At 42.0% G+C, this 24,265-nt stretch overlaps 1 protein-coding gene across 2 annotated transcripts in view; it reads right to left on the bottom strand.

Annotated features, from left to right (window-relative positions):
- Window positions 1-3,713: 3,713 nt before the first annotated feature.
- acsf3 (acyl-CoA synthetase family member 3) overlaps window positions 3,714-24,265 on the bottom strand; it is a 36,311-nt gene continuing 15,759 nt past the window's right edge. For both annotated transcript variants that reach the window (XM_026166241.2, XM_026166249.2), the window contains exons 7-10: window positions 23,630-23,756; window positions 9,424-9,558; window positions 9,088-9,199; window positions 3,714-5,617 (exon numbers count right to left, since the gene is read on the bottom strand). In XM_026166241.2, the coding sequence (XP_026022026.2) occupies window positions 5,503-5,617; window positions 9,088-9,199; window positions 9,424-9,558; window positions 23,630-23,756 (489 nt within the window). In that variant the 3' untranslated portion in view covers window positions 3,714-5,502. The remainder of the gene's footprint in view (window positions 5,618-9,087; window positions 9,200-9,423; window positions 9,559-23,629; window positions 23,757-24,265) is intronic.

The following is a 24,265-nucleotide window of genomic DNA, read 5'->3' as shown; positions in this document are numbered from 1 at the left end:
ACATGAAGAAATTACTCAAAAATAAATTATCAGCATTTATTAAATAATCATGGTCCATAAATAAAAGAAAACAATGTTGGTTTTGTGCATAACAAAAAGCTCACAATTGTGCAGTCAAAATGTAAACTAATAGACGCTGAGCATAATAACAAAGAGACAGATTTCACAGCTGCACCACGTCTCTGAACAGGTGCCATTTGTGGTCCTTATACACACACAGTACGTATCACTCCGCGAGGCTCCTCCTCGGTAGCCGTAATCCTCCGACAATCCATCAAGTGGTGCAGCTCCGTAGCTTAGCAAAGTCATATTAAAACATTTTTTGACAGATTGCCGAGCGCTGTGTACCACATAAAATCGGTTCGCGGTCAGTAAGCACAACCAGAATTCATACATAAGGCGCACTGTCGATTTTTGAGAAAATGAAAGGATTTTAGGCCGTGCAGCCCCTCCTGGCTGCATGTCGTTAGCGCGGTTAGCTCGTTAACACGTTGACGCCGTCCAGCCCCACGCACGGGGCGATCCGCGGTAACTCGCTAACGGAGATTTTCCGCTTTCATCTTGTCATTGCCTGCAGGTGAAGCTATGGGGGAGGGGGAGTTGTGTTCAGTGAAGGAGAGGCGAGGCCGAGTAACGTTGCGTAGAGACAAAAGTGGACGAAAGAGAGGCAAACCTGCGGCTCCACAAGTATAATTATAACGTAACATAGGCTATATCGATATAAACGATATTGTCACATCTTATATCTCGTATGAAAATATATCGATATTTTTAAAAAACTCGATATATCGCCCAGCCCTAATATATATATATTTATTATAGTACAGGGTGGGCCATTTATATGGATACACCGTAATAACATGGGAATGGTTGGTGATATAAAGTCCTGTTAGTATATGTGAGGGGGCAAACTCCTCAAGATGGGTGATGACCATGGTGGCCATTTAGAAGTCGGCCATCTTGGATACAACTTTTGTTTTTTCAATAGGAAGAGGGCCATGTGACACAAACAAAACCACCGCTAATGGTCTGACACTAACCCACATTGGATGGATCCCTCCAAGACTGTTGGAACAACAAAAGTGATGGTTTGGTGTGGTATATGGGGTACAACGATAGTGGGTCCATTCTTCATCAATGGAAACATCAAGGCCACTGGATATTTGAAATTGCTACATGATGATGTGTTTCCCTCTTTATGCACTGAAGTTGGCACGTTCCCTCAAGATGGTGCACCACCACATTATGGGTGCCAGGTCCGAGCATTCCTAGATGAACAGTTTCCTGGAAAGTGGATTGGTCGTCGTGGACCAGTTGAATGGCCCCCAAGGTCTCCCGATCTGACCCCCTTAGACTTTTATCTTTGGGGTCATCTGAAGGCAATTGTCTATGGTGTGAAGATACGAGATGTGCAGCACCTGAAACTACGGATACTGGATGCCTGTGCTGGCATTTCTCCTGCGGTGTTGCTATCAGTGTGTGAAGAGTGGGAGAAGAGGGTTGCATTGACAATCCAACACAATGGGCAGCACATTGAACACATTTTATAAGTGTAAATAACTCATGAATAACTCATGAAAGAATAAAGTTACGTTGAAACCAAGGAAAGGAAATGTCTAGAGATCGTGACTTAAGTAACAAAAAGACTGGAGGTGGCAGAGTTGAAGATGTTAAGACTTTCATAACAAGTGGACAAGATTGGCAAGACTAGAAATGAATACATCAGAGGGACAAAGTTTGAGAGGTAAGGCTGAGATGGTTTGGACATGTGTAAATAAGGGATAGTGGATATATTGGACAATATATTGCTGGTAGAAGAGAAGACCAAAGGGTTTGTGGATGCTGTGAAGCAGGACATGCAGAGAGTTGGTGTGACGGAGGACGACGCTCAAGATAGGGTGAGATGAAGGCAGATCTGCTGTTTCTAACAAATTACAGTGGAGTAAATCAGCAGTGATGTGCTGGAGCTGCACTCTGTTTTGATAAAAACTAACTTAGCACCTCTATGAATGAAAACAGTTTAATTCCCTCTTAAAAGGTGAGATGATGGAGAGCAGTTGATGTTGACCTGCTATAGCATAGTATGGCTTTAATTCTGGAAAAAGAAAAGCTTTGTCACTTTTAATTTGAAAGTCTCAATATACATGATTATGTTTTTTGATTTGGTTTAGAAGACACAGCTGATTGCTTAAAGGTCTCCATCCACCCTGAAGTGAAGCTAACACTGTCTGCCATCAACGAGACCCATGCTGGGATAGGTTTCTGAAAGGCAAGCACAGAAAATGACGCAGTGATTCAATCATTTGGCATTTGATTAGCGTACCTGATGCAATAAGAAAAGTTCATATTAATAGGAAAAGGAAGCTAAATATGCAGATAAGTTTACATAAAAAAGTCAAACTGTGAAAAAAAAGGGTACAATCAGCATAACATGAACTCTGTGTTAGCTTCTTTGTACCATCACCTTTGCCACAAACACTGTTTGTATCTCAAATACACAAACGGTCTCATTGGTGTCCCCCATAACCCACCCTCCAGGACCCTGGGGCCCAATAAGCAGCCATCTGCAGACAACCTCTTCCACCACGCTCTGGCAAACATGGGCGAGTGCGTGCGTGTTTGTGTGTGTGAGAGAGAGAGGCAAAAAGGGGAGGTAGAGACAGTTCAAGGGCACGAGTACTCCATCAAGTTGAGTCCAGGGAATAGCCACCACCTTCCCTGGCCCCTCCCGTGTGTGCACCAGGTGAGCACCGAGACCTGTCCTTGGTGCTCGCCTGAATACACACAGTACGGTGCACTGATTACTTCACACCACACGCGCTCTTCAGTTTGAATTTGACCCTCTGCTGCTTCGCTGCAGCCTCCGTGTGGCAGCCCCAGTCTTCTTGCCCGTGGCCCCAGCTGACTCCCGGTTCTGGCGTGGGTGGTTGGGTGGGGTGGCGTGGGGATTTGGGGGCACTGAAGCTGTCCTCTGGTGCTCTTGCAGCCCTGCCTGCTCATCCATCCTAGCCTGCCAGCCCACAGATCGATAGCTCTGCTCTCTTAATCAGGTCTCTGGTGACTGTGGGCGGACGAGTGCGTGTGTGCGTGTGTTTCTGTGTGTGGACAGGTGGTTGTATCAGCTGGGGGCTGCACTTGTATTTCTTTCTATCTTCAGTCCTCTGACTCTTCACCATGACTGTTTATCTCAACCGTATCGCCTTGGCTTATTCTCCTCGTTGCTTATTGCCCCGGCCGTATCACTTACTTCATGCCCTTTGCTGACTTTATTTTTTGCATATTAATTTCTTTCACCCTCATTTTCACAGCTGTTGTTAGAAATCCAATCACTGTGACAGTCCTGCATCGTATTTTTGTCTTCTTTCCCTGGCTTTACTTACATCTCTTCACACGCTCTCTGCACACTCTGGCGGCACGCCAGGGTTCATCCGAGAAGAGTCTCACAGTCGAGTCGGTCCCGGTACCACTGCAATTTGTCGTAACTCGTGATGAAGACAGAAGAGGTTAGACATTGTAGGAATGGAGATGAGAACCGATGAGAGGTGAGAAGAGCGAGCGGAGCGAGAGGGTTAGTCAGATGGAGTGCGGGGCATCCAGCTGTGGTGTTGTGCCTTGCTAGAGAATCCGCCTTCAGGCTCTCATTGCACCTGCATAGCCACAGCTGCACAGACACAGTGTAACACTCTTTGGGGGGAAAAAAACTTCCAAAACACTTTTTAATTAAAAATTTCCAAAACTTTTTAATTTTCATATGAAAACTGTTATTCCAAGTGCATCAGTGTGTTTACAAAACTAAATCAACCCAACAGTGTTCATCGTCTTTCTCCTGATTTACCACCGCACCGGATTTCATTTTGTTTAGTGCAGGTTTAATTAACCATGATCCTTGATTCTGGTTACACCACTCTACCACAAAAAGCTGTCATTGTGCATTCTCTGATCACACCATTTTCACTAATCAAACATCAGAATATTTCAATAAGAGCACATTTACCAAACGCTGCTTCTGGGTTTGAGCATTTTTTTAGTGGAGCATTTGAAAATCCTGGTCATCACGATCCATGCACACCACAGCTAGCTGTTCCCCTCTCATTAATGCAGATTGAAGAGCGGACCCCTCAGTTTCGCTGGGTGCAAAACACTTCACAAAGTGTTTGAAATTTCATATTTATTTTTTGTTTTCCAAGAGCTGCCACAAACATTTGCAACCGATTCCCTTTTTTTTTTTTTAGCTCTAAAAAGGTCCTCTACGAACCTTTCATTGTGGGAAAGTAGCATAATTTGAAAGCACACTCACAATGGAAGTGTTTGGTTTTTTTATATGATAAGTACTTCAGTAGAAGACAAAGGGTCTTCTTTTTGATTCCTGAAGACAAGAAGTTCCCTCAAGTTTGAATCAAATCTTTTGGACCTAAGTCATGACCTGGAAAACAGCAAACATGTACAGAAACACTGTTTATACCACACCTTTTTGAAGCTAATATGGCTAATTTTGTGTCACTAACACTGTGTCTCCTTGCAGAGGTTCTGTTCAATACTGCCCTAAACAAATATCAGACTGATGATTTCCACAGTTTTCCAATGTCACAGAAGAGTAAAAAGTGGTAGACAGTAAACATGTTTGCCCAGTGACTGAACGATGGTACTACTTGCTCACTGCAACTACTTGCATTTAGTTAGTTACAGATTGCAATGTGACTCCACAGGCGACCTCCTAATGGGAGGAAACCTGTCTCCCAGCAATCATAGACTGACTACACTCACTCTCAGAGAGATTGGCAAATAATTTATAACAGGGTGAAAACGTATTGCAATCAATCTGCATCAGTTTCCACCAATGGGCACAAACTCTTTGTACTGGGGACTTGAGTCGCCTGGTTGTGAGCTGGCTGTATTCTGGTTACATAGTTAAATCACCGTAGCAACAACTACTTTGTGGAGGAATTTCTGTTTCAAACCTGCGAGGTTCTGCTTGGACTGAACGTAAGAAGTTAATGTGAATTTCTGTGATCTGGCTTTCTGTGTTTGAAGACAGCAATGTATTTACCATTTTTCCTGATACATCTGATTTTTGCATTTATTTGCCAACTTGACCCCATTCACTCGCAAACTGTGAAACTGGCTGTCTCCTTTTTATTTGCCATTTTATCAGTCTTGATGCACCAATGTTGTTTTGAAGATGGCAGCTGATCGCAAGTGGTTACATACCTGTTCAAGGTCACGAGGTCACAAGTTCATTGCACACAGTCGCAAAACCTTTGATTATGATGTGCCCTCCGCTGTGTATTACATTTTACATATAAATTATATTTATAGTGTATTTATAGTTGCGAATAAGTTTCCTCAAATGTTAGCTTCCACGATGTTCCATGATGTCTTCATCTACTTTTCTGCCTCCTCTCTGTCTACCTGTGTGCAGAGAAACAGCCGTGTTTCTCTCTGCTGATGTACACCTGCAGTTCTTTATCCAGGCACCTGTATGTTGTCATGCAACTTTTCCAGTCATGAAAAGAATAGTCGCAGGAGGTCCTTCTTGTTGACCTTGCCCATCTGATTCCTCGGCATCTCCTCTACCACCACCAGGCCTGTAGGTATGGTGTAGGGTGCCATGTGCTCCCTGCAATAAACACCACTGTTAATATGGATGCACACACAAATACGCAACAACAACAACAACAAAAAAAGAAAAAAGAAAAAACAGCAAACAACTGCAAAACAAAGGCTAGCCCTGTGGCGGAGTAGTCGAGATAAGGAAACGTCCTTCATACGTTCATACACTCTGCTGTTCTTCTCCCTTAATATCCCCAATTCGCCTTCCAGACACAGACAATCCCCCTTCGTACAAAAACAATATAATCACTGCAAGATGAAATAAAAAAATAAAAATAAACAAATAATAAAAAGGGAAAACAGAAGGCTGTGATAATTAAAAGTGTTTTATTTTTTTCCGTTTTGAATGCCTGGTTGTTACGTCAAGTCTTGAAGCCCGGAGCTTTTTTTATTATCTTCTAACCTAGTTTGTTTGTTTGTGCGGACGTGCGCGTGCTTTGGTGTGCAATCCAGTTGTGCGTGTGTGCGAGCATAATGACTGATATGACCGCCATCAAACACTCCTTTCAGCAGATGTCCGCGTGTTTCTGACTGAGTGAGTGAAGTGTGAATATATACGCATACGTACACGTCTCTGTAACGGGGGCTTGCGTGCTTGTGTCGCCGATTTCTCCAGGGCAATGTGTTCCTGTGTGTCTGCGTGCACGGGTGCGCGCGCACAAGCCTGAGCGTTCGAGGCGGTGTGAGGCAGTGAGGGTGAGACAGAGATTCAGACTGACAGCTGAAGCCAGGGCACTGAAGAGTGAGCATCCATCTACTTGTTTATGTCTCATTTTATCTCTTTCTCGCTCTCCCCTACACCCAGGCCTCAGCAGAGGGCTGTGTGCTGGAACTGTCTGTCTCCTGGGAGGACCCCTGGCTGCAAACACTGTGTGTGTGTGTGTGTGTGTGTGTGTGTGTGTGTGTGTGTGTGTGTGTGTGTGTGTGTGTGTGTGTGTGTGTGTGTGTTAACCTGAGTCACAGGCAGTAGTTGTAATCTACCATACTGGACCAGCAGGCGATAGCAGTGGGATCTAACATCCATACACCATATGGAGCTCACAGCAGTACACACACTCACACACACACTGCGCTCTACAAGAATTCAGTGATGTAAATAAATGACACTGGTGGGTTGTAGAAAGTGTGGAGGACAAAAACAGATGGTTGGAAAGTGAAGAAAAGGGTGTAAAAGAGAGTGAGAGCAGATTTTTTATGAAAACAGACTGGAGGAGTTAAAAAAAAAGACTGTTTGTGTCACTGCAATGTGGAGGGTGAATGTCACCAGTAACCGTCTCTAGCAGACAAAATAAACTCAGCTGACATTTAGGAAGCGAGGTGAAAAAAAACAAACTGTTAGGTAGCAGGACAAAGTCCTCTGTAATAATCATTTGTTTGCTTCCCCCACATCTTCTTCTTCTTTTTCATCTCCCTCATTAGTCCATCTATGGCCTTTCTTTCTCTCACATCCTTTGCTATTGATCTGGGGACTTGAAGGCCAGTCACTGGGGATGTGTGTGCTGCTCAGAGACCCACACAGTCTGAATTAGGTGCCTCCATTTGGTCCACTAAACTACATAAAATTGAACTAGTAGTTTAGCTTTCAGTTCTAAAGGCTTACAAGTCAAGACATAACGAAAAAAAATCCAGCCCTTTCCAGGTCCTGAAATTAGGCAATGACAATGTCAGATGAAGAACAAAACATGACATATTACACCATGTCATTATTTATTTAGCAAAAACAAAGTGCAATAACCTGAAGCAATGGTTTTCTGTATGAATTTATCAGCCTCTCACATTATTGTGGGAGAACTCATAGCCCTCATCTTTACAATGCTGCTTCAGTTTATTGAGGTCAGTGAGCGTTCATTCATGCACAGCTCTCTTAAGTTCCCACCCCAGTATTTAAACCAGGGCGAAGCATAGACGTTGGACCATTGCAATGCTTTCTTTGATCTTTTCAGTCATTCTGTTGCAGATTTGCTGCTGAGCCCGGATCCCTGTCCTGTTGCATGACTCAGGATGGGCCAAGCTGTCAGACAGATGGCCTCACATTTGACTCTAGCAGACTTTCATGGTTGACTCAGTGCCATACTTGTTGAGTTTGCTCCTAATTGTACTGTCATGAACGTTAACATGCTAACCGTTCTTCTTTTTTTAGTTTAGGAGTGATTCAAGCAGCTCAATTCTTTTCTCTATTTAAATGAAGGATTTTTTACCTTTACTGCCACACAAATGCATAACACTGACTACCTCAGCTGAGAAGGCCTGATTAGGAGGATTTTATTGCTACAATGTTACTTTTTGTTTTATATTTTATATATTTTTTATTTGAACTATTTCTTCAAAGCAGCTTTATAAAACTAGATTTATTCAGTGGGTAGTTTTATTTTAGATCAATTACTTCTAGTATGAAGTAATAGGTTAATTGCAAAGCTATGCCTTCAAAGTAGTTTCCCCAGCACTGAGCAGAACTGACAAAGAGCTGTGAAGATTGTCCTTTTAAATCAGCTTAAGAAGACTTAACAAAAACATGGTCCTGTAATAATAATGGGATACGATGCTCTTTTTGGAGTTTGTTTTTGTGGATTCAGGATGATGGATTAGTTGTAAGTTATTCAGGTCACAATCTCCACTGGTGGTATGAGCTTGGAGTCCCCCTGGGCTGCAAAGCACTTTTAAAGGTGGCAGGTGGTCCAGTGGCTAGTGGTGTTACATCTCTGTTTTTTCAAAAGCAACACTTTGCTTAAAGAAAAATCAAAGCTTTGCTGTTTAAAGTCCAACACCAGTTGAAACACCAGTTTAAAGCAATAAATCCATGTTTTTTCTCATATGACTGGGGTTCTCTCTGTAATACTGCAGTGTCTTTGTGTTACAATATCATTCACAATGCAAAGTCCCTGTTTTAATAAAGTCTGCTTCCACTTGGACGTGTTTATCTGGTGAACAGAGTCCATTCCTGCAAAAGCAGAGCCACCTTAAACTTTTCTGACAGTTCACATATTTGCCTGAAAGAAAATACAGCATGCATTTTCACGCAGTGTGGATGTTAATATCAGCATAGCCTGATAGAATAGTACAGGTTCATGCAAAAATGTGGAAAATATCCCTATATTTAGCCTGTCAACAGCAATGTATTTGCTGGATATCAAAATAAAAGCAGGTATACACACAGTGACGTTCACCCTGTGACAGCTGAGATAGGCTCCAGTCCCCCCGTGACCTGAATTGAATAAGTGGGTAAGAGAGTGGATGGATTTTATGCACATAATGCTTACTTTTGTCTGCCTAACATGTTTGATTTGGCCGACTTTTTAAACCGGATGCCTTCTTGACTCAAGCTCAAAGGTGTCAGTATCTCCTCACCGGAGCTTGCTCACTTGCTAGGTGAATAAACCACAACACCAGTTGGTATGTGCATAATAAGAGACAAAATTAATTAGAAAGCTCCAAAAACAGTGCACAAAGCAAAGGTTATTCAGCTGAAAGTCACAGTACCTTGCCCAGGTCTTCAATTCTGGCAAAGTCATGCTCTTGCCCCTCTTCAGCTGCACTACAGCAGTGACTTTTTGACCCCACGTGGCATCTGGGGCTCCAATCACAGCAACATCTACAAGGTTAAATATGACAAAAAATCAGACAAGCTGCAGGTAAAATTCAGCTACTCCTTTATTTTTGTCTTTCTCTACAGCAAAAGGACACCAAACTCATTTTTGATGAGTTACCTTCAGCACATAACTGCTGGATATTAACAGTGATCAAATGCTTGAGGTGCTGGTTCAGGGCTTTAATTACATGTGTCTTACAGCGGTGACATTACTTCATTCCACTTACCCGTGATGTCTGGATGAGCCAGAAGGTGACGCTCCACATCGAGTGCGCTGATCTTGTAGCCACCACTCTTGATGATGTCGACACTGGTGCGACCCATGATCCAATATACGCCGTCTTTATACACAGCGGTGTCTCCTAGAATACAGACAGGCCCATACAAGAAAGACAATGTGATGTAAGGGAAACACAGGGAAAAATACAGTCATAATTTTCTGGAACACCATTTTTATAACAAGAAGTTATTAAGCCCAATTACAATATATATACCTAAAAACAAGGCTGATAATGAACTCAATTAAAAAAATTAAGTAATATTTTTTTATAGCTAAGAATAGGGAATGTAGGGTATGTAAACTTGTATCTGTGTGTAAGAGAGCGTGTGTGTTTGAGACACAAAGTCAGATAACAGTGGATGGATGAGTGTTTAAGTTGCCCCATCCTCCAGACATACATCCTCCACAGACCCACGCACACTCATGCATAAGTTTCTGGGGGACAGGTGTGGGGGAAGGCGAGTACAGTATGTGGGATGAGGGGCGCAGCTGCGCTCGTGTATGACGAGCTGGGGAAATGGGTCAGTATGGATCAGTGGGGAGAGATTAGGGAGAGAAAAATGGACGGAGGAGGGAAGGAGAGGAAGCCTGAAAATAAGGATCAGGAATATATTCTTTAGCAGAATTACATTGGGGCTGTCCACAGCTGAAACAGAGAGTGGACGCAAGTGTGTGAGACACTGTGATGAAGTGATGCATAGCAGTTAAGTTTGGATGAATAGGTTAAAAGGTCAGCGAAGGTCAGGGACTGTTCAAATATGCAAAGTGAACCTTTACGTCTTAAAGCCAGCTGTGATGTTAGAAAATCTGACTCTTTTTCACACATTTACTATGACAACTTTTCACATCTTCCAGTTATCATCATGCTCAGCTGGGTTTTTTCTCTATCCAGGAAGTTGGTAGGTGGAGTTGGGAAGCTTGTTTGCATGAACCATCAAGATCTGGGCTGAGCAGAGAGCAAAGTGCATACAGGACTGCCATCTGGGTTATTTCTCTCTCTCCTTGGGCTCCTGGCCTCTTTTCCTCGTCTGTCTTTGGTTTGCTCTTCCAAACCAAAGACACAAAGACCCATGTATACACTCAGCCCTCCATTAAACACACTACTGGCTGACGTGACTACTTGAATATCTCATAATTTCAAAACTGCCCCTGTGGAGTTTCTAAGCAAACAGAAACTCTGGGAATTTTCTACTTTCTGCCAAGAAACAGTCCTCTCAGTAAATGCTCTGTAAAAATGCTACACTCTTGATTTTATTCGTATTTTTTCTATTAGCATATTCATTAGTGTGTTTTAGAGGTGCTTATAAACAGATTTAGCACTTTGTCCTGAGGATGTCATGAGCTCAGATTTTCACTACATAATTATTATGACCAAAAGAATTCTCTATAAGGACATTATTATGATGGCCATAGAAATCTTTAATTTACTTTTCATGTGTTTAGTGTCCTAGTCACACTTGGCTGGGAACACCTTGGCAACTACCAGGGTTGGTATGGAAAAAACTATAGTTTCCATCTGGTTGGCAAGTGGTTGCTGGCAGTTGTTTTGAAACCAATTTCAAACGCCTCAGTCACACAGGGCTTGGTCAGCGAACCCTCCAACATCCACAGGTTGTTAGGGAAGAATCTACAGGTACATTTGATCACAAAGAGGTAATACAGCCATGCCTTGAAAACCTGCATGTGATTGCTTTTTTGCATATACTACGATATACCCGCTACACATGTGTCTTTCCGGTGTACTCTGCACCCGAGACTTAGGAAAAACACAACTTGGACACCAGTCATTCAGTCTCCACAGCATCTGTGTACCCAGCTTGCAAGTTAGTATAAACCTATCCTTAAGATGCCACACAAATTAGATATGATGTTACTGCACATGATATCACACGTTAGCCTTTCCTTTTGTTCCTGTTAAAGTAACTGGTTGCTGGCTGGAGCTTCATATTGATTAAAATTGTGTCAGCAGTTTAACTCTCAGTAAAAAAGTGCACAAAGCAAAATCCTTAAAGGCATGGTTGGACGTTTATTCCCCAAAATGCTGAACAATTCTGAGGGACATAGTTGCACTTGTAAGCTTTACACAGCACCCCTCAGCATTGCAAAAAACCTCAGTGTTGCTCAGTTAAGAACATTTAAGGTAAAGCTGTGCGTGTTTGCAGACTGTAGCTGAAAAATATGGAGTCAATAAAAGAAAGCAACTGCACCTGCCTCACCTGGAATCAGCACGCAGCATTGTAGGAGAGGGATTACATTTTGATGGTGGTCTGTTTTTACTGCCATCTTCCACCTGTCCTCTATTCCATCATTTAGTCTGTACTGCTAACCCCATATCCCTCCATCCGTCTTACCTATACGTCCATGTTTTCAGCTTCTCCAGCTCCAGTGCCACACAAACACAAACAAACTATGTTTTCTTACGTTTTCAATTCTATTTTTATGCTTCATTTTTTTTCCAACTACCTCTCAAACATCTCTCATCACATCTTCTGTTTCCTTCTCTCCACCTCTCTTCCTGTCTCCTCTTCCCCCCTCTTGCCTCTCCACCTCAGCATCAATAGAGGGCCCATCTGTTCCCATACATCATGCACTTCATTTCAGTTTATTAGCTGGGATAAATCATAAATATTTCATTATACATCACGGGCGGCTGTCGCCTGCACACCGACAATTTATCACCGCTGCCCTCTCTGCCGGCTTGCCACGGCGGCTATAAGCTTTCCAGTCTATTAAACAAGATTGATACAGTGTGTAAATTTAGATATTGGGAATTTCTTCACAGACCACTGCTCCGCACTGATAGGCCAGGGTAACAGGAGGGAGGAAAGGGAGGATGGAGGGAGAGGGGGAGAAAGTAGAGAGGCGAGCAGAGGAGCTGGTTTGGTGTTAACACCACTATCAGGGTAGTTACAGTTCCCCCTCTTTAAGATGAGGGGCAAAAGAAGAAGAAAAAAATGATTTGGTTTCAGCCATGTAGCTCTCTCATCTTATGCAAACAGATATGGAGAAATGAGCAGTTTACGTGCACACTGATAAACTGTTTGTGTATCCTGCGTGGGCGTGTGTGTGCGCGCAAATTGAAACAGATAAAAACATACAATAAAATCAGTACATCTAGCTGTAGCGTCAAGGAAGAAAAGCTGCATTAACGAAGCAAACGCTGACAAAAGGGTTTGAAAAGGAACGCTCAGACAACATAGTTGAATTGAGTTTGAAGTACTTATACAGGACTCTTTGACCTTGTCTCTTTGAGGGGAAGGAAGTAACGAGGGATAGAACAACATGTTTGGAGAGACGCACAAGTGGGAATAGCGATTGGAGAACACAGACTGATAAAAGAGGAAAGAAGGGCGGGAGCGGGATTGTTGGGAACTGTGTTACTAGGACGTACATTTACACACACAAATATACACACATGCGTACTGTATGTACTCACACACAACACATGCGTACGCACACACACGCACACAATCACTACTTCAGGCATCAGAGACTCTCCGCCATTATGTGTTATGGCGTCTGAGGCAGATATGGCCGAATGGCTTTCCTAATTAAAACGATAAGAAGCCTAATTGCACTGGGCTTTCATCTCATTCTGAGGCATTAAAGAAAGTGAAGGCACACAGTGTGAAAAAAAGAAATAAAAATAGATCAAGAATTTAACTGAGGATGGAGGGTCAGAGGAAACTTCCACAGTGTCTTTCAGAAAACCAGGAAAATGACATTAGAGGGGTTCGCAGAAGCAGAAAAGAAAACATCAAATTATTTCAAACCAATAACAAGAAAAACAACATCGTGAGGAGAGGTGAGCTACGAGCAGCTGCAATATTTCCAACTATTTAACCAAGATTACAGTAAAGCAGAAATTGCCTTTGGAAGGTGACTCATTTATTTTAACAAAAATGAATCGCTTTCACTCTTGCTGTGATATTTTTGCAGAATAAAAAATAAGCTTTTGTCGGTGATATCCTTGACGCAGGAAAACCAAACATATTATACTGAACAAACTGTAGGAAAAAAAGTGGAGAAATGAAGGGAAACTGTATAGTTAAAACAAAAGCTGGTGTATGTTTTTGATGGTATGATACAGTTGACAGAGCTGATATACACTGTGTGGACAGGCTGGGGTTGGTCGGGGCCCCTTAGTTCAGTCACACAGGCCTGCAGTTGCTAGGGAAAAATGTGTAATCTGAGATTGGCTGGCAAGTGTTTCCTGGAGACTGCTCGCTGTTCCCAGGTGATTGGCTGCAAAGTGGGTATTACACCAAAAACAGAGAAAGTTTTTGTCTTCAGAGTAAAAGTTGTGCCTCACCACTACAACCAACACATGCCAAAAGCTGCAACTTTCACTTTGAAGGCAAGCATTCTCACACTTTTCAGACTCTCACTACCACGCACGATGTGGTAATGAAACTGAGACCAGTTGGTATCTTCCATGCAAACTGCAGGTGATCATGTGCTACCGAACAAAGCAGTTTCAAAGCACAGTTTCACTAATAAACCGCAGTAATCAGAGATTCACTGACATCTGTTTAGACCTTTATGAATGATCTCACAGAGCTGCCACTTACAAACCTGTTAGGGAATTCACATTTTTCTGTTGTGGTCGCCAACAGGTCTTACCTGACGCCTTACCACGATATTCGAAACAATTCTGTGTATCTAACTTCATGAGAACAGTTTACCCTTCTCTGTCTCAGTATGACTGTTGGTGTGTTCCTAAAAAAGCTGGAAGTTGGAATTTCTGAGTTCTCAGTCAGAGCTGAAATCTGGAATTCCCCTTCGACTCGGATTTCCCACCAGGAAAGTCGGAAAAGACCCAGCAACCCCGAGTTAACAATCCAAGATGGCGGCACTGAACAGCCATAAAACTATAAAACTGCTCATCTGCACTGCCAGCGTTGTGTATTTATGACTGCCTAAATAAGCAATAAACAGCGCACTGACCAGCCTCCATCCATAATGTGCTGCAGCAGTTTTTAAATTAAAAGTATAAAAAGAAACAAGTATTATGATCCTATTTTTATATAGGATTATATAATCCTACTTTTACTTCTTTTTTCTGGAACATGCTAAATTGGGAGTGGTGTCACTCCCGAGTTATTTGGAATTTGGAACACAGTGTGTGCCCCAGTGCACAAAGCAAAATCCTTAAAGGCATGGTTGGATGAGTGTGGTGGTGAAGATGAACTTTACTGCCCCACACAGACTCTTGTGCAACTGCACCGAACATCTTTGGAAGGGGCTAGAATGGCGAATGCAAGCCAGGCCATCGTGAAAATTTCAAAAAAATCCAGCAGGATGGTGTCCCAGAATTGCGAAGCTGTTACAGATCGAAGAGGAGGAGGGGGGTCACATCCAAATTTGCCTATGAATGTAGATTGGGATGCCATAAAAGCTGCTGTAGGTGGCTAAATATTTTTTGTATGTTGTTATAGTTCAAGAAAGACAAAGGGCACATTCACGAGGACATGTAGTTATGTTTCACTAAAAATGAAGTTAATGCAGTTTACTCAGCCTGGAGCTTAAATTTTGGTCCAGGAAGGACAGGAAAGGCCCTCCTGCACAGGGTTGTTGTCTCAACCCATCGAACAAACTGTTTGCCTCTCTTGCAGAGTACCCACTCAACAAACACTCAGTGATGACAGGGAAGCAGAAAAGGGGCTCCACACTCATCTTCCTTACATCAGGAAATGTGACAAGATTCAACAGTCTCTTCTATTTTTAAAACTTGTCCTAAATTATTATTAATCCCCCTCATCGATGCTGCCTGTGCCTTAAAAATGATGCACTTGTATTACGCCCATTTTTTCCACACAACAATCCAGAACGACACAAAGACACACAGACAAAGTCTAGACGTGTTACTTTTCTAAGACAAAAAACGTGCAAAAGAAAAGGTCAGAGTGTGACATATGACAAAGGCCAACACTGCAGAAACAGTTCAGTCTGCTGCCACTAGCTTCACTGCGAGAGGTGCCGGGGAATGAAAGAATGAAAGAGAGAGACAACTAAAATTTCACAAAAACAGTTTCTGTAGAGGTGACAGAAGTCATCTCTTAGCTTGCCAGCACCTTCTAGCACCATAAGAGATTTCTGCTGCTACGGGAACACACAGAAATAAGTGTTTGCAATTCAGTGTGGTTTGAGTGCGACCTTGATCTAAGTACCATGCACTTGTGTTTGTGTGCATGCCCCACTCAACCCTGGAGATGTGGCTGGCATTTCACTTCCTGTAAAGTGTACACTTTCAGTGATAAGATGAAAATGTGTTCACATTCACATTTGAGCCCATTCTGGCTTGTAGTTTATGCTTTAAAAAAAGTATAAAAACACAACAACAACAGAACGTGAACCTTGGGAAGGGTATGGAATAAATAAATAAATCTTATAGACATTCACACTCTCAAACAGCCTGAGCTTCTGGCTGATAGGGGCTTACTTGTAAACATAATACTGACTTCAACATTAAAAACTTTAGTCATGTTAAATATGAACATCCAAGTCATAAATGGATGGACACGGTCAGCAGCGATACTCAGGCACACTGTGGCATTTAAATGACGCTCAAATGCCGAGCCTATCATCTGAATGTCAAAGCAGACAGACTCATCAGAAAAAGGAAAATCTTTTCCAGTCTTCTGTTGTCCAATTATTGGTTTCTTTGTGCAAATTGTACTCTTAGTTTCCTGTTTTTCTGCTGCTCTGTTTTAAGGTTCAGAGGTGCTCTTCTTCATACCTTGGCAGCAACAACTCGTTATTTGAGTTATGGTTTTGTTCCTATCAGCTTGAAGAAATCTTGGCAGTAATTCCAGATTTAAGCAAAATATAGAAGTGAACCGTTGGGATAGTTAATGCTGTAAGTGACATGAACTCAGATTCAAGTCTGATGTTTAAGGTGATAAGAATACTTACATTTCACCTCGATGTCCTCATGGCTGAAAATTCCACATGCTGTAAAGGTGACGTCTTTAGCTGCCCTCTCTTTGACCTTCTATCTTCACTATTTACAGCCACCAATAGCCACTAGACAGGCTGCTCTGTAGGTGTTACACCTAATTAATTTTAATTGAGTGCCTTCAATCTACAGCATAGTCCCATCCTCTGTATATCTTCTGAATACACCAATGTAGGTGGATGCAAACTTAAAAAACAAAACAAAACAAAAAACAGATATAAAATTTCAAAAAAAGACTCCAAAACTCAGAAGTGTTTTTCCTTCTGACATTTTTTTGTAGAGCTGTTATTTGACAGACATAGAGTGTTTATACATGCCTCTACATGAGCATCGCTGAAGTGCTGAACATGAGCCTGACGAGGAGACGCTTCTCCTCTGCGGGAAGGTACAAGTGGAGTCAGGGTCTTTCAACCCATTCAGCACAACCTAAACTCTCACACTGCGGGTCAAAACTAAGAGCCCTCCATCACCGTGGAGAGGAGAGCCTTATCTGCACAAGATGAGACAGGTCTAAATGTGTCATGCCTCTTCAGAGAGTGACTGTAAACACTTAGCATATATGAATATTAATGTTCCACATTAAAGCCCCAATGCCTAGATGGAAGTCTTAATGAGGATAAATAACAGACAGCCAAGCACCGAAATCTCAGCTCTGACATTATTTATCATCCTTAACTTTTGTCACAGCTCCTTTTTTAGTAATTAATATCATACAAGAAAGCACTTTGCACTTGGATGAGTGATCTAATTTGTTTAATATAATGCAATTAAAAGAGCTTGAATTGCTTTATGTTAATGTTACTGATTATATTCCTGGCTGGACTGCCTTTCTCAAAGAAGATAACAGGCTGAAGCTGAGGATTGATGTCTGTCTCAGATCTGCCACGTTCATCAAGGAAATTTAACCGCTGTTTATAAGCATCCACACTCCACAGAGTCACACAAATCTAGTCTCATTCAAGACACAGTTTTGCCTTTGCCACTTTGGATTCATACCAACTCTTGCCTTTTTGCCTTTCCCTGGAACAGACAGGTGAACGAGGTAAGAAAAAGAATCAGGAGGGAACTTTAAAAATATTTTATGCATCTTCAGTTTACCAAAAACCCCAGAAAAAAACCCATCCTGTACACGATATGGTGTTTATTTACCTGCAACTAGTATTAATAAAACAATGGCCAACATGCGTCGACGTCTCAGCTGTAAAGTTGCACGGATGGCTGTTTGATCGAAGTGCTGCGGGGAGCGGGGCGTTGGATGAATCCCGTAGGGAGCACTGACATTGGAGTTAGGAGGACACGATGTAACTTGGGGTGAAATATGACATTGGGAACACAGAGAGGGATGGAGGCAGGGAAGAGGAGAGAACAGCTGGAAGCAAAAGACCAATGCACAAATGACTAGTGAAGGCTCTGCAGGATATGAGCCACACTCCTGTTTGTCTCTCTGCTGAAAATTTCCCCCGCAGATCTAAAGCTCACCTTTAAAGCTGAGGTTACATCTCTCTTGGTTGCACACAAGCACACACAAGCACACACAAACACACACGCACACCCATACTCAATCAAATGTGTCCTAACACTCATGTTTGGTGAAATGAGATTCTGAAAAACGAAGCCCTGCATCATAATACAAATATGGTAGATGCCAAAAAAACCCCAACCAAGTCCAAATTCATATTTTAACCACATTTGCAGCTTTTAAAAGAGCCATTTACCTCACATTAAAACCATATTTCAAGCAATTTCGCATTAATGTTGCCAAATGAAAGACCAGACATCATGAAAGGATTGAGAGGCAGTAACACAACAGGACCATCATGAAAGACAGCCTCTCTCAAACCCTCCCCCCCGATGTTTCTGCAGTTATTCTTCAGCTGCTAATTTTGAGGTGGAAAATCTTTGCTGCAAAAAGTGGAACCTGCTGATGGCAGACTTGGAAAATCTCCAAGTAATCCAGTCTTGTGAACAAAAACAGCTTTGATAAACTGAATGTTTCAGCTCCTCAGAAATCACAGTGAAATAAACAAAGACGTGCTGGACTGAATGATCAGCTTGCTATATGGTGGGTCAAAGTCACTAAAACATATCAATAACAGAATAGACTGATTTATTCATTCAACCATTCATCTCTTCATGCCTGTCTTTAAGGGGGACACCAAGGTGTTCCCAAGCCAGCTGAGAGATACAATCTTTGCAGCATGTCCTGGGACTGCCCCGGGATTTCTTCCCAGCAGGATATGCCTGAAATACCTCACCTACAAAGCATCCTAGTCAGATACCTGAGACACCTTAATTGTCTCCTTTCCTTTTGTGGAGGCGCTACACTGAGTCCCTCCCGCATGACAAAGCTCCTGACCCAATCTATAAGGGAGAGCCCAGACACCTTTTAGATTAAATTCCTTTCCACCGTTTGTATCTGCAGTCTTGTTCTTTTGGTCACTACTCAGAGCTCGTATCCAGATCACCGCAACAGGCTGGTACATCACCCATGTTACTACAGATGCCACACCAATCTGTCAGTTAAATTCTTGCTTCGTGGATGTCTCACTTGTCAACAAGACCCTATGACGCTCTTCCACTGAGGCATCAACTCATCCCCAACCCCGAGTGGGCATGCCACACTTTTCCAGTGTGTCAGCCAAGACAGCCCCACAGCATCCAGAGCCTGAAGAAACCTAAATCTCATCCAGCCCAGGGGCTCAGTCAACAGGTTATTTTTTTTTAATTTGATGTTTTTATTTTACTACTTGGGTTAGATATGGCAGCTGACTAGTTTGCGTGTTTGTTTTCTGTCACAATGTTTAAAACGATTCATACAAAAATCTGTTTTTGTATCTCTGAAAAGCTGCTGGGAGCTCATGAAAGTTGCCCTAATAAACACCTTTCACACAGTTATGTAATTAAATAATTTAACCTCTCTGGGGCTAATAGTCAGATTCCAGGCTCAGTTTTATCCCAACTGCTCTCTGCAGCACAGCCAAACTTCTTATTAGTGAAATAAAAAATTCAAAAACAGCTAATGCTTAAGCTTCTCTTTCTTCCCATGAGTTCTGACTAATTTATGCATTCATAAATTACTCTTGGAGGAGTTCTGGGTTTTGTTTGTTGGCATCAACTAACGACTAACGAGCAAATCTGAAGCAACGCCTTCAGTCTCTCTTCTCACTGCTTCCATTGCCTTGCTGTATCTATATGTGTACAATAAATGGAACAACAAACGCTCTTACAGGCTTACTGGGTCAAGATGAGCTTTCTTTTTAGCTCTGGACAGCAGACAGACTGTATTGTAGAGCACAAAAGGAGGGCTAAAAAAAAGTGAGAAGGGATCAATGTGCTCAGAGATGTTTGTGAAGATGAGTGGAAAGAGAGAACGCTTAGGTGACAGCTTCCCTATCGAGCTGTCAATCACGCTACACAGCACCTGTTAACTCTGGAGAAGACACCTTTGGCCAGCTGAGAACCTATTGATCTAAACTCCCACTCGTTCTCTGCTTCTCAGATTTCACATTTCTTTTCCCATCTCTCTTTGCTTTTGTCAGTCTCCCCTGTTAGCATTGTTTTTGCAAAGTTCAAACAGAATTTTTTTAAAGACATTTTCTCCTCTTGCACAAAGCAATTGTGGCTAATCTAAAAAGTGCATTTTTTCATTATGAATATTGAGGGCTGGTGTGCGTATTTTTCCTAACAGTCTTCCTAATGAGATACATTTAATCTAAAAATAATGAACCCAACAAAACACTGTACATTAACTCTATTGCCTTTCGACCTACACGACGTCTAATGCAAAGTTATTATCATTTTCTATTTTCTTATTCATTTTTATTACATTTTCAGTTCAGGTTCAGTTAGCTGCCAGAGTGGATTTTCGTTTTTGTTTGAAAAATATTGAATTTTTTACAAGTTTTTATTAGTTTAGGCATGAAGGCTTTCACACACCGGACGTGTAAAAGTAGCGTGCACATTTCATTTGCAAGAAAATTTCACAGGATGAAATAAAACATCTGGATTTCTGTTCCTGTTTTTGTCTGCAGCAGATTATTCAGATCGCGTCTTCTAAAATTTGCCATTTGCAATCCACTTTAAAAGTTTGTACATCCACGTTTTTACAGCCCAACTCCATAAAGAAAATCTTGGTAAGAAATTTCGGTTAGCAGCCACCTTTTCCCCCAACCAGGCAGTTAAATCCCAGAGCATATAGAAAAAGTGAGATACAGAAGGCCGCAAGAGATCAGCCCACTGTTAGCAAGCGAAAGATGGAGCGTGAGATTGAAACTGTGAAAGAAAAAAGTTGCTGTGTGAAACGTGGAGCAGGTGTAAGAGTAAAAAAGGAGACAGTGTGAGAAATGAGTTAAGAAGCTGGGAAGGAAGATGAAGTGCACAAGGTCTTCATCAAATTTTTGGACTTTGTCTTTCCCCCTTCTCCCTGCCTGCATGTGTATGACCTCATACCTGCTCAGTAAACCCACATCTTGGATATAGTTTTACTTACTAAAAATTCATATTTCAAAGTTTTCTATTATTGATATTTCAAATGTTCCAAAAGAAAACAAATAAACACAAGACAGAGTAACACTATTATAAGTTTATGTTTTTATGTCACTTTGGTGTGTTAAATAAATTCCTCAGTACTAAAGAGAAGAACAGAAAAGAAGCAATCATTTCGATGTAAACAGACAAAATGTTACTGTCCAACATTTTAAATGCACATCTCTTAATGACTGATGAGGGGATTCATATCGATTCAATAAATATTCACCTAAGTCGAGCAGGCACCAGGATAAAATGGCAAGCCTGTTTCAATCTAAAGCTCATAATAAACCTACCAGTATTTAATTCCCAGTAATAAACACAAATCTATAATGTTTTAATTGTTTGACTTGTTTTAATATTGCAGATTTCAATCAGCTCTGGAACCACAAAATGCTTCAAAGGCATTTGTCATGCATGCAGGAGGGCTGCCAAATAGTGCTGGGCCATATCGTACCGTTCACGGTAATACTGGTATAATGTTGGGCAACGATAAGAAAATGAAATATCGCGATAGAATATGGGTAAAACGCACATGCGCAGTGCCTTTGTTTTCATACGCACATGGCGAAAAAGCATGACAGTGACGGAGAATGAGAAGGGCGAAAGTGGATCTTTGAATGAAACAGATGAACCAGAATTGGTTTGTAAAAATGCTGCAACTTCAGTGGTGTGGAACTGGTTTAGCTTTCGTCCGTCAGATACACAACAAAGCACTATTTTTGGTAGCGTATGCTAGCGGGCCGTCGTTATTACCGTGTTTTCTGGAAAATACGGCACACTTAAAATCAATCCTTTGATTTTTCTGAAACCGACAGTGCCCCTTATAGTCCCGTGTGCCTTATGTATGAATTCTGGTTGTGTTTACTGACCTCGAAACGATTTTATGTCGTACACGGCGCTCGAAAATCTGTCAAATTTTTTAGTACGACTTTGCTAAGCTACGAAGCCAAACCGCTTGATGGATTGTCGGAGCATTACGACTACTGTAGGCAGGAGCCTGGCGGAGTGATACGTACTGTGCTTCAACATAATATTACTGTATTGTGTGTGTGTATAACCTCTTTTTAAGTTTTGTGGATGTTATACATGGTTATACTGAGGATATGTCAGCCAGTTTCCACTGGAAATGCCTTTTGGTTAAACTGTCAGCAAGGAATTTGCATTTGTGCTGTTAAATTTTTATATAACTTTAATGCAGATAAAAAACAGCTGCTCGTTTAAGTGAAAATAGGTTGATTTTTTTTTTTTTTGCATTAATAAAGTTGTGGAGTTTTAAAGTATTTTGTCTAGTCTCAATTATATCGTCAGTTATATCGTTATTGCAAATTTTCAAATGCATATCATGATAAATATTTTGGTCATATTGCCCTGCTCTACTGCCTAAGACCTGTGAACACACTGATTGGTAAAATCTGGATTTTTTTTTTTAAAATGTACTTGAGTTTATTCTCGAGCTGAGTTAAAACACAAAGAAAGCAAAACAATGTGAATTTCCGACACAGTTGCTCCTGTTTGAATCATCGATTCACCGGAGAATTGAAGAAAATCTGAATTTGAAATTTGAAGGAAAAAAAGCTGCATGTGTGTTGAAACTGGCATCAGCGAACACAGGCAGGGCAGGTAAGGTGTTTGATAGCTTCCAACAGAGTAGTCCACAGTGTGTGTGTGGCTTGAGGGACTGGTCTGTGGGGAGCTGATTGCACAGGCTCTCATTATGTGGCCAGTGGCTGTAATGGAGTGTGACAGCAACGTGCTGTGCTCTGGATCTCTGTCCTTCCAGCCTGCAAAGCCAATTAAACACACTCTGCCTTGCCCTGCTTCGTTCTCCATCACTCACTCCTTCCTTGCTGTTCCCCACTCCCGCCTCCACCACCATCGGCAGCTCCCGATCGCTACCTTCTTGGTCCCCAGAGTCAGCTTTGCAGCTGACTCTTTCTAACCCCCTCCAACACATCTCCAAGCTCAATACTTCAAGCTCCTTCCCAAATCTTTTGCTTCCTCCTCTTATTTCCTGTGGTCTACATGACAATTCAAAGCTCTGATTGCTTCTGCCCTTCTTCCTGCACTCCTCAGCCCCCCCCTCAAAACTAACCGAATGCCTGCCTCTCCCGCTGGTAAAGTATGGGTCTGTTTGGGGGGGGGCACAAGGGGAGAAGTGCTGGGCTAGAGAGAGGAACATCCTCTGATGACAGCTTCCCTCTATGCTACCACACACACACACACACACACACACACACACACACACACACACACACACACACACACACACACACACACACACACACACACACACACACACACACATTGCAATAGTTGGTTCTTCAGGACCTGGAGCAGTCACAACCACTTAGGAGGAAAAATGCCCTGCAGCACCAAAAACACACATAGTCCATTTATCACTCCCTCATAGTTCCCCAAAATGTGCGCGCGCACACACACACTGTCTGAATGTGTGACTATGTGTGTGCTTCCAGCATTGGACTCCTGGTTTTTAAGTGTTTAAAATCATGTCATCGTGCCCCGAAAGTACAGTGTGCAACACTGATGAAAAAATCTTATGACATCTTTCATCTCCTGTGAATCCCTCTGACAGTACAAACCATAAATGGTAGTGAAATGCACTCGCTATGCATGCATACTGCTGAGGAAGATGAGGGTTTGGTACCTGTCTTGAACCAGCCATCCTCAGTGAAAGACTCTCTGGTCTCCTGAGGTTTGTTAAAGTACTCTTTAAAAACAGATGGCCCTCGAACCAGAAGCTCCCCCTCTTTCCCCTCCAGACCAGGTCGTACCTGATGCATATACATGGAAAGAAAGGAAGAAATCAGGATAAATACATCACCGTGCTTAACAGCTGGTATGAGATGTTAGTCCTGATATACTGTGTTCGTTTTATATACTATCATTAAAAATCTACACTGATTTTGTTTATCCAAAGGACATTTTCCCAGAAGTCTTATGATTTTCTTGGATATAACATAAGCTGTGCCGCCATGTTCTTTTTAAAGAAAAGTGGCTTTCTCCTGGCAATCCTTCCAAGCAAACGACACTTGTTCAGTCTTTTCCTAATATTACTGACATGAACTTTAACATTTAACATGCTAAGTCAGGCCTGCAAAGTCTGAGATGTACTTTTTCTTTATCCGTCATACAGTCTGACCTTGGGGTCTCACACTTGTTGGTCATCAGTTATTCAAGTGCATTTCATTAGCAACAGGAACAGGATTGCATTGAGTCTGATGCTAAACCTTTGTTTTCACATGATTTTACCTGATGACACCTATATATATTGAACTTATGG

Source organism: Astatotilapia calliptera, chromosome 1 (genome assembly GCF_964374335.1).
Source record: "Astatotilapia calliptera chromosome 1, fAstCal68.1, whole genome shotgun sequence".
Taxonomy (NCBI): Eukaryota; Metazoa; Chordata; class Actinopteri; order Cichliformes; family Cichlidae; genus Astatotilapia; species Astatotilapia calliptera.
The sequence above is the reverse complement of the archived record's forward strand: the minus strand, read 5'-3'. Positions and strand labels throughout refer to the sequence as shown.